This window comes from Lactuca serriola, chromosome 3 (genome assembly GCF_051521515.1).
Source record: "Lactuca serriola cultivar US96UC23 chromosome 3, Lser_US96UC23_V15, whole genome shotgun sequence".
NCBI classification, from domain to species: domain Eukaryota; kingdom Viridiplantae; phylum Streptophyta; class Magnoliopsida; order Asterales; family Asteraceae; genus Lactuca; species Lactuca serriola.
This window is the reverse complement of record NC_136410.1, coordinates 39,116,421-39,129,790: the sequence shown is the minus strand read 5'-3', so window position 1 is coordinate 39,129,790 and position 13,370 is coordinate 39,116,421. Positions and strand designations below refer to the sequence as shown.

The following is a 13,370-nucleotide window of genomic DNA, read 5'->3' as shown; positions in this document are numbered from 1 at the left end:
TCAATTAGAAACAGTGCGTACATCTTCATATGACTTACAACCCTTCTGATGGCAAAGTAGCATTCGGAGGTAAAACAACTCTCCTGCAGATGGATGTACAAACACGAGTCGACCTATTGCATGTGATGTTTCAAGATGTCTTCGCTTCCACCTCTTCATTCTCTTCTCCCACACATATTTTGAAGGGTAGGTTACATAAGTCAGATCTAGTCCATTTTTGTCCCATTTATTACTTTCAAACCATCCCAAAAGCAGACTATTACCAAAAGATGGTTTTTCTACAATATCACGGATCTGACTGTCTTCTCTGAAAAAAACTGTCTGCATGTTTGCCAAATGAACTGGTAGTATAGTGACCGGTGGATTACGTTCATGAATTGGAAAATTCAGAATACGCCAGGCAGCCTCATGTGGACAGATATATCGACCATCAAGAAAACTTTTGATTTCATCAACTATAACAGGTTTTGAAGAAGTGCTAGTGTTATCAGTAAAAACATCCTTCTGAATAATGAACTTTGCCCGCTCCGTACCTTTTGAAACATATTTGAATAAGTATTTTATCATCATGTTCCAACCGCAATACTCAACATTTATGTGTGCGTTAAAACGACTGCACAAGCGCTTGTTATATGGGACAACGTATCCATTGTCTATTTGAATACCACTTTGTAGCGTATGACGTGTCAAACAATTTCTTTTATAATGCGCGTAACCTTGTTTGTCAAACACAGTGGAATCTGAAAATGATTTTGGATAGTGTTTGCTACACTTGCCATCTTTCATGCAGGGAGACTTCAGATTTAGTAAACCACATGGTCCGTGAATCATACAACTTGTGATAGTCTGGTATAGTAAGGGCTCATAAATTGGATCTGGGATTTCAGCAGTGATGAACCTGTCAATATCACGAGGTTCCCGTAGTTTGTCCGAATCAGACACCCACAAAAGAGTGTGACAGTGTGGTAACCCCCTCTTTTGAAATTCGATCGTATACAAATCTGCAGAAAAATACAACATATTAAGTTGTGTAAGATGGGTGTACAGGGAAGTTAGAAGGAAAATAAGATAACTAATAATAGATAACGAAGTAGGCAATTTACAAGGAAAATAAGATAATTGATAATAAATAAGAAAGCAAATGCAAGTGACTTACGGGCCATCACATCTCCAAAGGTGTTATCCTCCTTTAAGAACTTAATAAATGCTTTGACTTTTATGTAGAACACACGACAAATGATATCGGCTCTACTATGGACATCCATTTGGTTATGAGCTATCATATAGCGTCTGATCTCGGGCCAATTGACATTACATTTAAAGGTGATAAGGTATTGTGGATTTCCATACTCCTTGCAAATCGACAATGCGTCCTGGTAGTGACTATACATGTAACACGGACCACCAACGAATGATGGAGGCAAAAGAACACGTTTCCCAATATGACGACCCTCGACGTCTCCCCTAGAAAGTGCATCATAAATCCCGGTGATGTACTCTGATCTCACTTGTAAACACTGTAACGGGCGTGAATCTGGTAACTATAGTACATGTTTACCGTTAGGTTCTTTGCATCGACACCCGTTTGATTCGACTGTTTCAATTGTGGTGACAACCCATTCTCTCCATACGGGAATAGCAAAGGATACTGTAACGCCATATAACTCGATGAAGCTTGCTAACTCTTTGCGGTTTCCCAGACTTTAAATGTACAACAATGTCATACTTGTTTGTAACGCAGTCATCTCCTAAAACAATACATCCAAGGGTACCACTTGTAGGCGGACCGTAACGCCTATCAGGAACCTCATTAAAAAGGCAAACCGTGTAACATTCCAACTCTTTTTTAGTAGCAAGGTCACGAGCAGTTTTGAAAGTACGAACATACTCATTATGAACAGTTAACATGTTCATCAACATCGTAACAATATTTTCGTCTAGCGGGGATTTTGATGGGTCATCAAAGGAAGACAGCCTGTTAGACACTTCATTCTGTGTATCAACGATGTATAATTGTAAAAACCTAGGACGTTTATTATCTTGAGGGCAAAGGGAACCAAGCCAGTGACAGACCTGACCAGAAACCTTGAAAACATACGGACCAAGACCTTTGTTAATGTTCTCGTCAACCTGACCTCCAAATGACGTCATTGCGAACATACTATTGTAAGCCCTAATGTTTTGCCTAAAAGTAGGAACATTATATAAGCTTGTCAACACATGAGGAGGTGTGACAGGAAAAGGGAGAATAACAGCACCCGACTTACAACAGTGATTATAACATGGTTGGTTCACAGTAGAAGTGGCGAGAACCCTTTCAGCATACCAGAAGAGAGCACCACAGAACTGACATATGAGCGAGCAGTCACCACAATCATCATAGGTTAGAGAGAGGAAGGTCGACAGTCATCGACGTTTTCGAACAGGAGATGAAGACGACACAGAGGAAGAAAGCAACAGGTGAGACGAAGCAGGTCTTCTCCGGTCGACAAGCCATGAAAGACAGGAGACAAAATAACAATCAGCAAACGGAAGTCGTCGTGACACAAGGAAGCAGGAGAATTATAAAACCCAATTACATAACCCTAAAGAAAGATGAGAAAATAGAGACAAAAAAATTACCTAAGATGAGAAAATAAAGACAAAAAAAATTACCTATTGTAAGGAGAGTGACGAGGAAGAAACACGGAAAATGGGAATTTGTGAGGAAGATGCTCAGGAAGGAGTTAAGAGAAAACACGTGGAAAGGATAAGTGAGTAAGCATTTAGATAACATTGGGCAAATATTATAATATATGATAGAAAATATTGGGGCCAAAGTGTGAATTAGTTAAACAAAGCGTGCAGTGTTAGGAATATGTAAAAAAACCTGTGTCAAAAGTGAGAAATGAAAAAAGTCACTGTTAAAACATGCCATGGGCTTTAATATATATATATATATATATATATATATATATATATATATATATATATATATATATATACATATAATAGAAGTATCGTTGGTGAAGTTCAGGCATACCAAAATAAATTATCATATTTAGAAACTTTTATTCCTCAAACCATAGATATGACGGTGTGTCGGCACTATCACACCCAAATACAAATAGCCTAAAAGTGTTGTATCTTCGACTTAAAATTTCAAACATTCGAGCAACGACTCATAAATAAAGAAAGTGCGATATAGCGACGATTATGAAAATAGTTAGTTTTCACTAACTAGTCAAGTGAGTACATAGTTACTTTCATCTTCCACATAGATATGAAGTATTTTATATAAAATACGTGTTATGTGTATATATGTTGTTGGTTTATTTGAGACGATGTTGAATGATGTTTTATACATGTTTAAAATGATTTAAAATGTATATATATATATATATATATATATATATATATATATATATATATATATATATATATATATATTATCTACAAATATGTTGGGTATAACATGGGTAGATGAAATAAGTTGATGTGTGTGAAAATGATGAGAGACCTCGATGTTTTTGTTGATTCTGTCATCTAGTGGAGTATGGATGACGACCACAGACTCTTCTAGACAGTCCAGTGAAACGTTAGCGGGCTCGCAACCTGTAGGTGTTTGTGAACGATGTGTTCACCTGTGTACTCCATCCCCCATATGGTTGCCTTAAGGACATTTATTGCTAAGGAATCCCCTTAGCAGTAGCGTCCATCCCGATGATGATCCTTAGGCTAGGTCCCTTATAATAGATGTTTTAGGGACGTAAAGTGAGGATAACGGGAACGGGTAATCGGGTTATTGTTGGTTGATGAAATTAAATAACTCATTTATTGTGGGTTGAAAACCCTATGTGCTCACCAGGCTCCCAAGCCTGACCCACTCAGTTTCATGTATTACAGGTAGTGGCGCTCGAGCATAGATGTGATGTTTTGGATGAGGGATTACGGATATAGGCATGTAGATATGAAATAATGTAGTAAGGCTTATATTGTACTGTTTATGATTTTGATATGTATCGAACATGACATCTCGAGTCTTTTAATGAAATATATTTCTTTGGAAATACTTTTGATAAAACTTTATCATATTTTGTTTTAGGACAAATTCCGCAACACTTTTATTTAAAATGTTACTCTGATTTTCAAACAAGCATAAACAAAATCGGTCTTTTCTGGTCGTGAAAAATGGGGATGTCACAGTTGGTATCAGAGCATCAGTTTAAGCGAACTAGGAATTTGTAGGTTTTCTAGACTTAAACTTAGAATTCTAAGTGATGATTGTGAGGTGTGAGCACTAGCTTATTTTAGGGATTATGCCTAAAATACTTTTATGTGCTAAATGTTTCGTGCCTAATATGTTGTTATTTGTTCGCAACTATGGTCTGTTGCCGACCGGATCTGGAAACCTTATGTGTTTAGGATTCTAAACGTACGACTACGATATTAGAACTAACATGTAAACGTTTCGGAGTGATAAGGATGATTTAAACGTCAATCCTAAATAAAGATCTAAATTCACCTTATTCGGTGTATAGATCAAAATGGCAAGAACCCGCAGTGGAGCTGGGAATGCAAATAGGAATAAGAATCAACCCCCAGTGATTCAACAAATACCTGTTGTAGAAGATGCTCCCGAACCAATCACCATGGCTGGAGTACAAGCCATGATTCGGGCTATGTTAGCAGAACAAAAGGAGGAAATGAGGCAGATGTTGCACGAAAATAGGGACGAAGCTACCATACCAATTGTAGAGCCCGAGCTGATTCCCGAGAAATCGGAGGAAGGGAACTATAGCCGCCATGTGAGTCAAGTTGGGACTCAAGGAGAACAAAGGAATGACCCGGAGAGGGGAAACGACAAGGATTGATGGATGTATAAGAATTTCTTGGGTGCCAAGCCACCAAGTCTCTCAGGAAGCCCAAAGCCTGTTGAGATTATGGATTGGATCTCCGAAATGGAGATGGTATTTGAGATCTACAGCCGTAGCGAGAAACAGAAGACTGTCTTCGCAATGAGGCAACTGAAGACCGGAGTCTTGAGCTGATGGAAGCTATTGGCGGATACAATGCAACTAGGAGAAGTTGAAATGATTCGAGTACCGTATGCTTCCGCCGTTGGCTCGATCATGTACGCTATTACATGTACTCACCCTAATTTGGCTTTTGCTTTGAGCATGGTCAGCCGATATCAAGGGAATCCTAGTAGAGCTTGTAACGCCCGTAGATCCGGGCTAGTCAATTTAGAGATAATAGGGGTCAAAAACGACTTTTCAACAAAAGATTATTTATAATAAATAATCTTAACTAAGTTTTATAATATGTCTCAAGGGTTCCGTACATATAAAGAACGCCGAAATCCGAGTTATAATGAAGAAGTTATGGCCCGTCGAAGTTTTACGGCAAAACCGGCACGACACCGGGAGACATGAATAGTGAATTTTTGATAAAGGACTTTTTAGCCTTATCGATCCAAATAAAAGTTGTAGTATATGTTAAACCGAGAACATACAAAAAAAGAACGCCAAAATCTGACTTCGTATGAGGAAGTTATGATTTTTCTAGGATTTAGCATATCAATGCACGGCCCGAAAATCGAATTTTAGTTCGAGCTGTTTTTGGCCTACGCGACCTAAATGAGAATTGAAGATCTCATTAATAGGAACTCAACGGTAAATAGACAGACGAAAACAGAGTCCGTATGTAGAAGTTATGAATTTTACGGGGACATTTAACAGTATAATCTCCTCGTACTGTTAAATTTAATATCGGTCGAAGAATTAGCCAACGAAGTCAAAATGAAAGTTGTAGATCTTATTTTTACCTATGTGTGGATATAAAGAACGTCAAAAACGGAGGTCGTATGTGAAAGTTACAGATTTTAGAAGTCGGAAGTGTGCTGTGCGAAAATGGGTAATGTGGCACAATCTTGGCCATTGCTTTCTCTCAAAGTCTTGCCACTAGATGGTGACATGTTGCACCAAGTTCAGCCATTTTCACCCTATAAATAGAACCTCTCTCACCCTCATTTTTTTCACACCTTTCACATTCTTTCTTCTTTTTACTCTCTCTCTAGAACCTCTCTCTAGCTCCGAAACCCCCCGAAGAGCCTAAGGAACCTCCCTAGCACGAGGCGGAAGCCCCGGAGTGCTCGATGGCTCCGAGAGGAAGAGCTTTTCGGCTCGGGAACGCTGCTCCAAGCAAAGCCCGGTTTTCTATAAAACCCGCTGTAAGTGAGCTACGCCTATGCTATTTTTAATATATCGTTTATTTAATTATAGTAACGTTATTAGGAACTTATAATAAGTACTTGGGCTATTATTATGGGTTATATAAGTATTGTTTAACGCTTATATAATAGTAATAATAGCTGGACTATTAATTAGTCTCGACAAATAATAGACTAAACTTTAGTGGTAATAATACTAGGTTTCGTCGAAGGCAATTATTTTTAAGAAGTGAAGCGTTGTCTGAGTTCGGAATCACCACCTTTTCAAGTGAGTGCATAGTCCCTTTCATGAACATGATTTTAATACAAGTATCAATTGAAGTATTAAATATATGTTTATGTGCGAATTATTTGATGTTGCCTGGGATACTTGTTAAAGAACATACCTGATTATATATGTTGATTTAGGATAAAGAGTAAACCTAAATTAATTATGAGGAATATTGGGTAGTGTTTTCTTACGAGTACGAGTGAATTATACTCAGAGAATAAAACCTTAGTATATGTCATTTATCCAGGAGCATGGATTAGACATAGTCATTGTCCCTAGTCCGAGAGTATGGATTAGGCATAATCATTCATCATTAATCTGAGAGTATGGATTAGTCATTCGTCCCTAGTCCGAGAGTATGGATTAGGTAAAGTCGTTCATTTTTGATCTGGGAGTATGGATTAGGTAAAACGGCTAATCTTAGGTCCGAGAGTATGGATAGTCTCGTTGTGAGGATCGACGGGGTGGAATAAGAGTTGTTTATATATATGGTGAAATTGTATATCTTGGGGGTGTAAACTATATATATGGTATAACATTGTGGGATTGAAATCCCTATGTACTCACCAGGTTTCCCAACCTGAACCACTCAGTTTATTTATATCATAGGTGTTGATATGAAGTCACATTACACTGAGAGATTAAGGAGATATAAATCACTAGTGATAATGAATGTAAGTTCTGTTTATGCTTATGTTTCTGTATTGACGATGACATCCCAAATGTTTTGAAATGAATAAAAATACTTTTCTTCGGAAGTGATTTGATAACGTATTTATCATGTTTTACTGGGAACAAATTCCGCAACATTTTTATTAAAAGAGGTACTCTGATTTTTATAAAGCATAAACAAAATCGGTCTTTTTCTGGCTGTGAAAATGGGGATGTCACAGTTGGTATCAGAGCATTAGTTTAAGCGAACTGGGAATAAGGATTTATTTCTAGACTTAAACTTAGAATGTTAAGCGATGATTTTTAGGAGTGTGTCTAATGTATTTTAGAAAGTACACCTGAATTCACACAAGCACTAGCTTAATTAGGGAAGATGCCTAAAATGCTTTTATGTGCTAAATGATATGTGATGCTTTATGCTATCGTTTGATCGGATCTATGGTCAGTTGCCGACCAGATCTAGAAATTTTATGTGTTCTGATTTCTAAACGTTTAATTACGGTATTAGAACTGGCATGTAACTTTTCGAAGTAATAGGGAGATTTACACGTCGATTGTAAATAAAATCTTTCCTATCTTAATTCTCGTCGTTTCGCCTCGAACGTCCGATTTGGTGTATAAAACGAGATGTGAAGAACCCGAAGTGGATTCGGGAACGCAAACGGCAATAGAAATCAACCCCCAATGATTGAGCAAATACTTGTTGTAGTAGGCACTCCTGATCTAATCATGATGGTAGGAGTACTTGCAATGGTGCGGGTGATGTTGGATCAACAAATGGAAGAAACAAGGCGTTTACTTCAACAAAGTAAAAACGAACTTACTGTGCCAGTACGTCGGGCACCTACTCTTGAGGCAACCATCTGGGTTGAGGTTGGCAAGAAGAGGAAATTTGAGGGAACTTCAAGGTCCAACAAGAACAACATGTTCTCACAGTTTGGAGGAGGAAGAGGTGAAGCAAAATGGTGTTATGAGTATGGAAGGAAACACAATGGGGGATGCTATAAGGAAGTGACCTGCTTCAAATGAGGGAATACTGGTCACTACGCCCTCAAGTGCTCAACCAAGGAGGAAGTTTGCCTTAAGTGTAGTGGAAAGGGTCACTTCAAGAGAGATTGTCCGATAAGGGCTACAACTCCAAATGTACCGCTGAAGAACTATGAGGGATGCGATGAAGAAGTGACTTGTTACAGGTGTGGAAGAATCGGATCATTATTCCAAGGACTGTACACATAGGGATAAAGTATGTTACAAATGCAGAGACAAGGGGCACATGTCTAGGGACTGCCCGAAGAAAAATGAAGCAGCAAGACCGAATGTGCCGCCAAAGCCGAAGGAAAGAGCATTCCAGAGGATCCTTGGCGAAGCTACTGAAAATGTAAGGTTTCAGGAGTGAAGGCTTGATATCCAAAGACCGGTTTATGATGTAGCCACAGTATCGTAGGGGTAACCTATTAGAGGCATAACTAGGGTGAACTTGAACACCTATGTAATCGTTTCAAGGAATAATATAAAAACCTTCATTTTGCTACCCAATGTGTTAAGTTGTCGTGTGATTTTATTTTATGGTGACTTGGGAAAACTGCGAGACAATACTTGAGACGAGTATGAGTAGGTGTGAATGGTAGTAGAGGCATATACTACCGGAAGCACAGGACTCGCACTTGGATCAGGGAAGGTCACAAGGTTACCAAGAAACTAGTAATTAGTACCGTTTTATTCAAGAATATCATTACCATCGTTTCGGTAATGACTAAGAAGGTGATTGTTATACCAACCCTAGCGGTCATATCAAATTGAGTCCGATTACGATAAGTATGATAAATAGTTCATAGAATCAAGTCCGATGTAGCAACTGACTTAAGCTAAAAGCTTGAAGAGAAAAACAATCAAAGTGATCAGTAGAGGTATCGCGATAGTTGCTTGTAGCTAGAAATGCTACCTATAAAGATAAGATTAGAAAATGAACGAAAGTATAGTCTGTTCTGGAAGACTCTAAGAGACCTGAGTCTAAGCGTGGGAACATACGATGATAAGTCATTAGAATACGACACATCGGTCTATTTTAGTAATAAAATAACTTATCTTAAGTTTGTTAAGAAGAAGAAGTAGTCTATAGTAAGGATTGAGATTGTGACTTGAAGGTCATAATTTGGAGTCTAACGTGAGATAGGGAGCAAATGCAAGATTGAGCACTGCCTGCAATCAGGAAGTCTTAGAGTTAGATATTCGTTCGAAGAAACATCAAAGTTATGGTTATTACTTAGGATGAAGAGATAACTTATGGAGTCATCATGTGAGCCTATTTCCTTGATGATTATGGGACGTAATCATCCTAAGGGGGAGATAATTGTAACGCCCGTAGATCCGGGCTAGTCAATTTAAAGATAATAGGGGTCGAAAATGACTTTTCAACAAAAGATTATTTAGAATAAATAATCTTAACCAAGTTTTATAATATGTCTCAAGGGTTCCGTACATATAAAGAACGCCGAAATCCGAGTTATAACGAAGAAGTTATGGCTCGTCGAAGTTTTACGGCAAAACCGGCACGACATCGGGAGACGTAAATAGTGAATTTTTGATAAATGACATTTTAGCCTTATCGATCCAAATAAAAGTTGTAGTATATGTTAAACCGAGAACATACAAAAAAAAGAACGCCCAAATTTGACTTCGAATGAGGAAGTTATGAATTTTCTAAGATTTGGCATAGCAGTGCACGACCCGAAACTCGAATTTAGTTCGAGCGGTTTTTGGCCTACGCGACCTAAATGAAAATTGAAGATCTCATTAATAGGAACTCAACGGTAAAAAGACAGACGAAAACAAAGTTCATATGTAGAAGTTATGAATTTTACGGGGACATTTAACAATATAATTTCCTCGTACTGTTAAATTTAATATTGGTCGAGAATTAGCCAACGGAGTCAAAATGAAAATTGTAGATCTTATTTTTACCTACCTGTGGATATAACGAACGTCAAAAACGGAGGTCGTATGTGAAAGTTACAGATTTTAGAAGTCGGAAGTGTGCTGTGCAAAAATGGATGATGTAGCACAATCTTGGTCATTGCTTTCTCTCTAAGTCTTGCCACTAGATGGTGACATGTGGAACCAAGTTCAGCCATTTTCACCCTATAAATAGAACCTCTCCCACCCTCATTTTTTCACACCTTTCCCATTCTTTCTTCTTTTTACTCTCTCTCTAGAACCTCTCTCTAGCTCCGAAACCTCCCGAAGAGCCTAGGGAACCTCCCTAGCACGAGACGGAAGCCTCAGAGTGCTCGACGGCTCCGAAAGGAAGAGCTTTTCGGCTCGGGAACGCTGCTCCAAGCAAAGCCCGGTTTTCTATAAAACCCGCTGTAAGTGAGCTACGCCTATGCTATTTTTAATATATCGTTTATTTAATTATACTAATGTTATTAGGAGCTTATAATAAGTACTTGGGCTATTATTATGGGTTATATAAGTATTGTTTAATGCTTATATAATAGTAATAATAGCTGGACTATTAATTAGTCTCGACAAATAATAGACTAAACTTTAGTGGTAATAATACTAGGTTTCGTCGAAGGCAATTATTTTTAAGAAGTGAAGCGTTGTCTAAGTTCGGAATCACCACCTTTTCAAGTGAGTGCATAGTCCCTTTCATGAACATGATTTTAATACAAGTATCGATTGAAGTATTAAATATATGTTTATGTGCGAATTATTTGATGTTGCCTGGGATACTTGTTAAAGAACATACCTGATTATATATGTTGATTTAGGATAAAGAGTAAACCTAAATTAATTATGAGGAATATTGGGTAGTGTTTTCTTACGAGTACGAGTGAATTATACTCAGAGAATAAAACCTTAGTATATGTCATTTATCCAGGAGCATGGATTAGACATAGTCATTGTCCCTAGTCCGAGAGTATGGATTAGGCATAATCATTCATCATTAATCTGAGAGTATGGATTAGTCATTCGTCCCTAGTCCGAGAGTGTGGATTAGGTAAAGTCGTTCATTTTTGATCTGGGAGTATGGATTAGGTAAAACGGCTAATCTTAGGTCCGAGAGTATGGATAGTCTCGTTGTGAGGATCGACGGGGTGGAATAAGAGTTGTTATATATATATATATATATATATATATATATATATATATATATATATATATATATATATATATATATATATATATATATGGTGAAATTGTATATTTTGTGAGTTTTAAACTATATATATGGTATGACATTGTGGGATTGAAATCCCTATGTACTCACCAGGTTTCCCAACCTGACCCACTCAGTTTATTTATATCATAGGTGTTGATATGAAGTCACATTACACTGAGAGATTAAGAAGATATAAATCACTAGTGATAATGAATGTAAGTTCTGTTTATGCTTATGTTTCTGTATTGACGATGACATCCCAAATGTTTTGAAATGAATAAAAATACTTTTTTTGGAAGTGCTTTGATAACGTATTTATCATGTTTTACTGGGAACAAATTCCGCAACATTTTTATTAAAAGTGGTACTCTGATTTTTATAAAGCATAAACAAAATCGGTCTTTTTTGGCCGTGAAAATGGGGATGTCACAGAGCTCACTGGATAGTAGTAAAGAACATTCTTAAGTATCCACGAAGAACGAAGGACTGGGTCCTCGTACTTGGTGGAAGTGAAGACTTGAGAGTGACAGAGTATAGTGATGCTAGTTTTCAGACCGATAGAGATAACTTCCGCTCTCAGTCGGGCTGGGTATTTACCCTGAATGGAGGAGCAGTGACTTAGAAAAGTTCCAAGCAGGACACCGTAGCTGATTCAACATGCGAATAAGAGTTCATAGCAGCGAGCGATGCATCGAAGGAGGTGATATGGTTGAAGAACTTCATCTGAGACCTTGGAGTTGTACCATCCATAAAGAGCCTATGGAGATTTTCTGCGATAACGAAGGAGAGGTTGCCTTGACCATGGAACCGAGGGATCATGGCATATCCAGGCACATCGACAGAAAATACCACTTCATCAGACATCGGGTAGAAAAGGGACTCCTCGTAGTAAAGAGGGTATCGTCAGAGGAGAACCCAATAGATCTCCTCACAAAAGGTCTGAGCAGGGTTAAGCATGTATAGCATGTGCGGAGCATTGGTTTGAAGGACGGTATTAGTTTTAGTAATTAGATAGTTATTTAGAAACTTGTAATAGATAAAATGTAATTGATATTTGATGAGTGAATAAAGGAGTTTTATTTATGAGTAAAGTTACTATCTAGTGTCAATTGTTTACTATTGTTTCACTTTTGCATGTTTTGACTTCCAAAATAATAGGATTATTCGAATTATCCACATTCGATTATACTTTGGAAGTAGGCTATGAGGTTAGATTGTCATGAATTGGTTTGTAGATTGTCTAAGCGTTTAGACATAGCAAAAGTTTGCTGCAATGTTCATGAGTGCTCTTGAAATAAGATTTGAGTATTGGATTATACGAATCACTTCATGGAATTTATCACGAGTGATTATGAGACAATAATATCGTATAGTCTTTAAACCAAGATATATGAGTTGTTTTTTGCAAGTTGGTTGCACATTGATAGTGCGTAAACGCATCAGTAACTTGATGTTATAAAACATATTGTTTTGTACAATTTAATAAGTAAATAGTACAAGCATATAAGTTAAAGTTTATATATTCCTTTTATCCTAAGAGGATTAAAAGCGGTATCTTGGTCCCCTTGATGATTTTTTGTTGACTTATGCGTCGAGCCTGGTCAGGACTGAATTGATGTGTTCAATTAAGTTCTAAATCAGAGAAATCAGAAACCGGGAAACAAACTGCTGGAAAATGAGAATGACTCTATTCCATGTCTTTGTCCACATGATATCCTGAGAACGGAGGACTACATGATCCCTTATCTAAAGGACGCGTTATTGATTAGGTCAGAGTTCGATAGCAGCTTTTGAGAGCTACGATTGCTAATCGAATTTTGAAGTCATATTTGCAGTTATAGTTATTAGACTTATCCAAGTGGGAGACAATTGGATTAGGTGTCTAAGCCCATAACTATAATTGGTATGTACTTTACACGATAGTAGCATGGTCCTTTTGGGTTGCATTCACCATAGCAACTTGACTGGATGAATAATGGAGAAAGAGGTTAATTATGATTTATTAATATATCATAGGAATAATATATTAATCGAGAAATCATATTATTTAA

General features: G+C 37.5%; 1 protein-coding gene across 1 annotated transcript; it reads right to left on the bottom strand.

Moving 5' to 3' along the window:
* Positions 1–2,151, bottom strand: LOC145095157 (uncharacterized). The gene is made up of 3 exons (XM_079033086.1): positions 1,632–2,151; positions 1,157–1,534; positions 1–1,001 (listed from the first exon to the last, which is right to left on the bottom strand). The coding sequence occupies exons 1-3, from the start codon at positions 2,149–2,151 to the stop codon at positions 1–3; spliced, it is 1,899 nt and encodes a 632-aa protein (XP_078889212.1).
* Positions 2,152–13,370: the final 11,219 nt, after the last annotated feature.

What these genes read in the sequence shown, in the direction of transcription:
- LOC145095157 (XM_079033086.1), bottom strand. Translation starts at nt 2,151, where the DNA reads ATGACGTCATTTGGAGGTCAGGTTGACGAGAACATTAACAAAGGTCTT. An exon ending in CAGTATCCTTTGCTATTCCC is followed by an intron (nt 1,535 to 1,631) that starts GTATGGAGAGAA and finishes TATAGTTACCAG; the next exon opens with ATTCACGCCCGTTACAGTGT. An exon ending in CTTTGGAGATGTGATGGCCC is followed by an intron (nt 1,002 to 1,156) that starts GTAAGTCACTTG and finishes ATTTTTCTGCAG; the next exon opens with ATTTGTATACGATCGAATTT.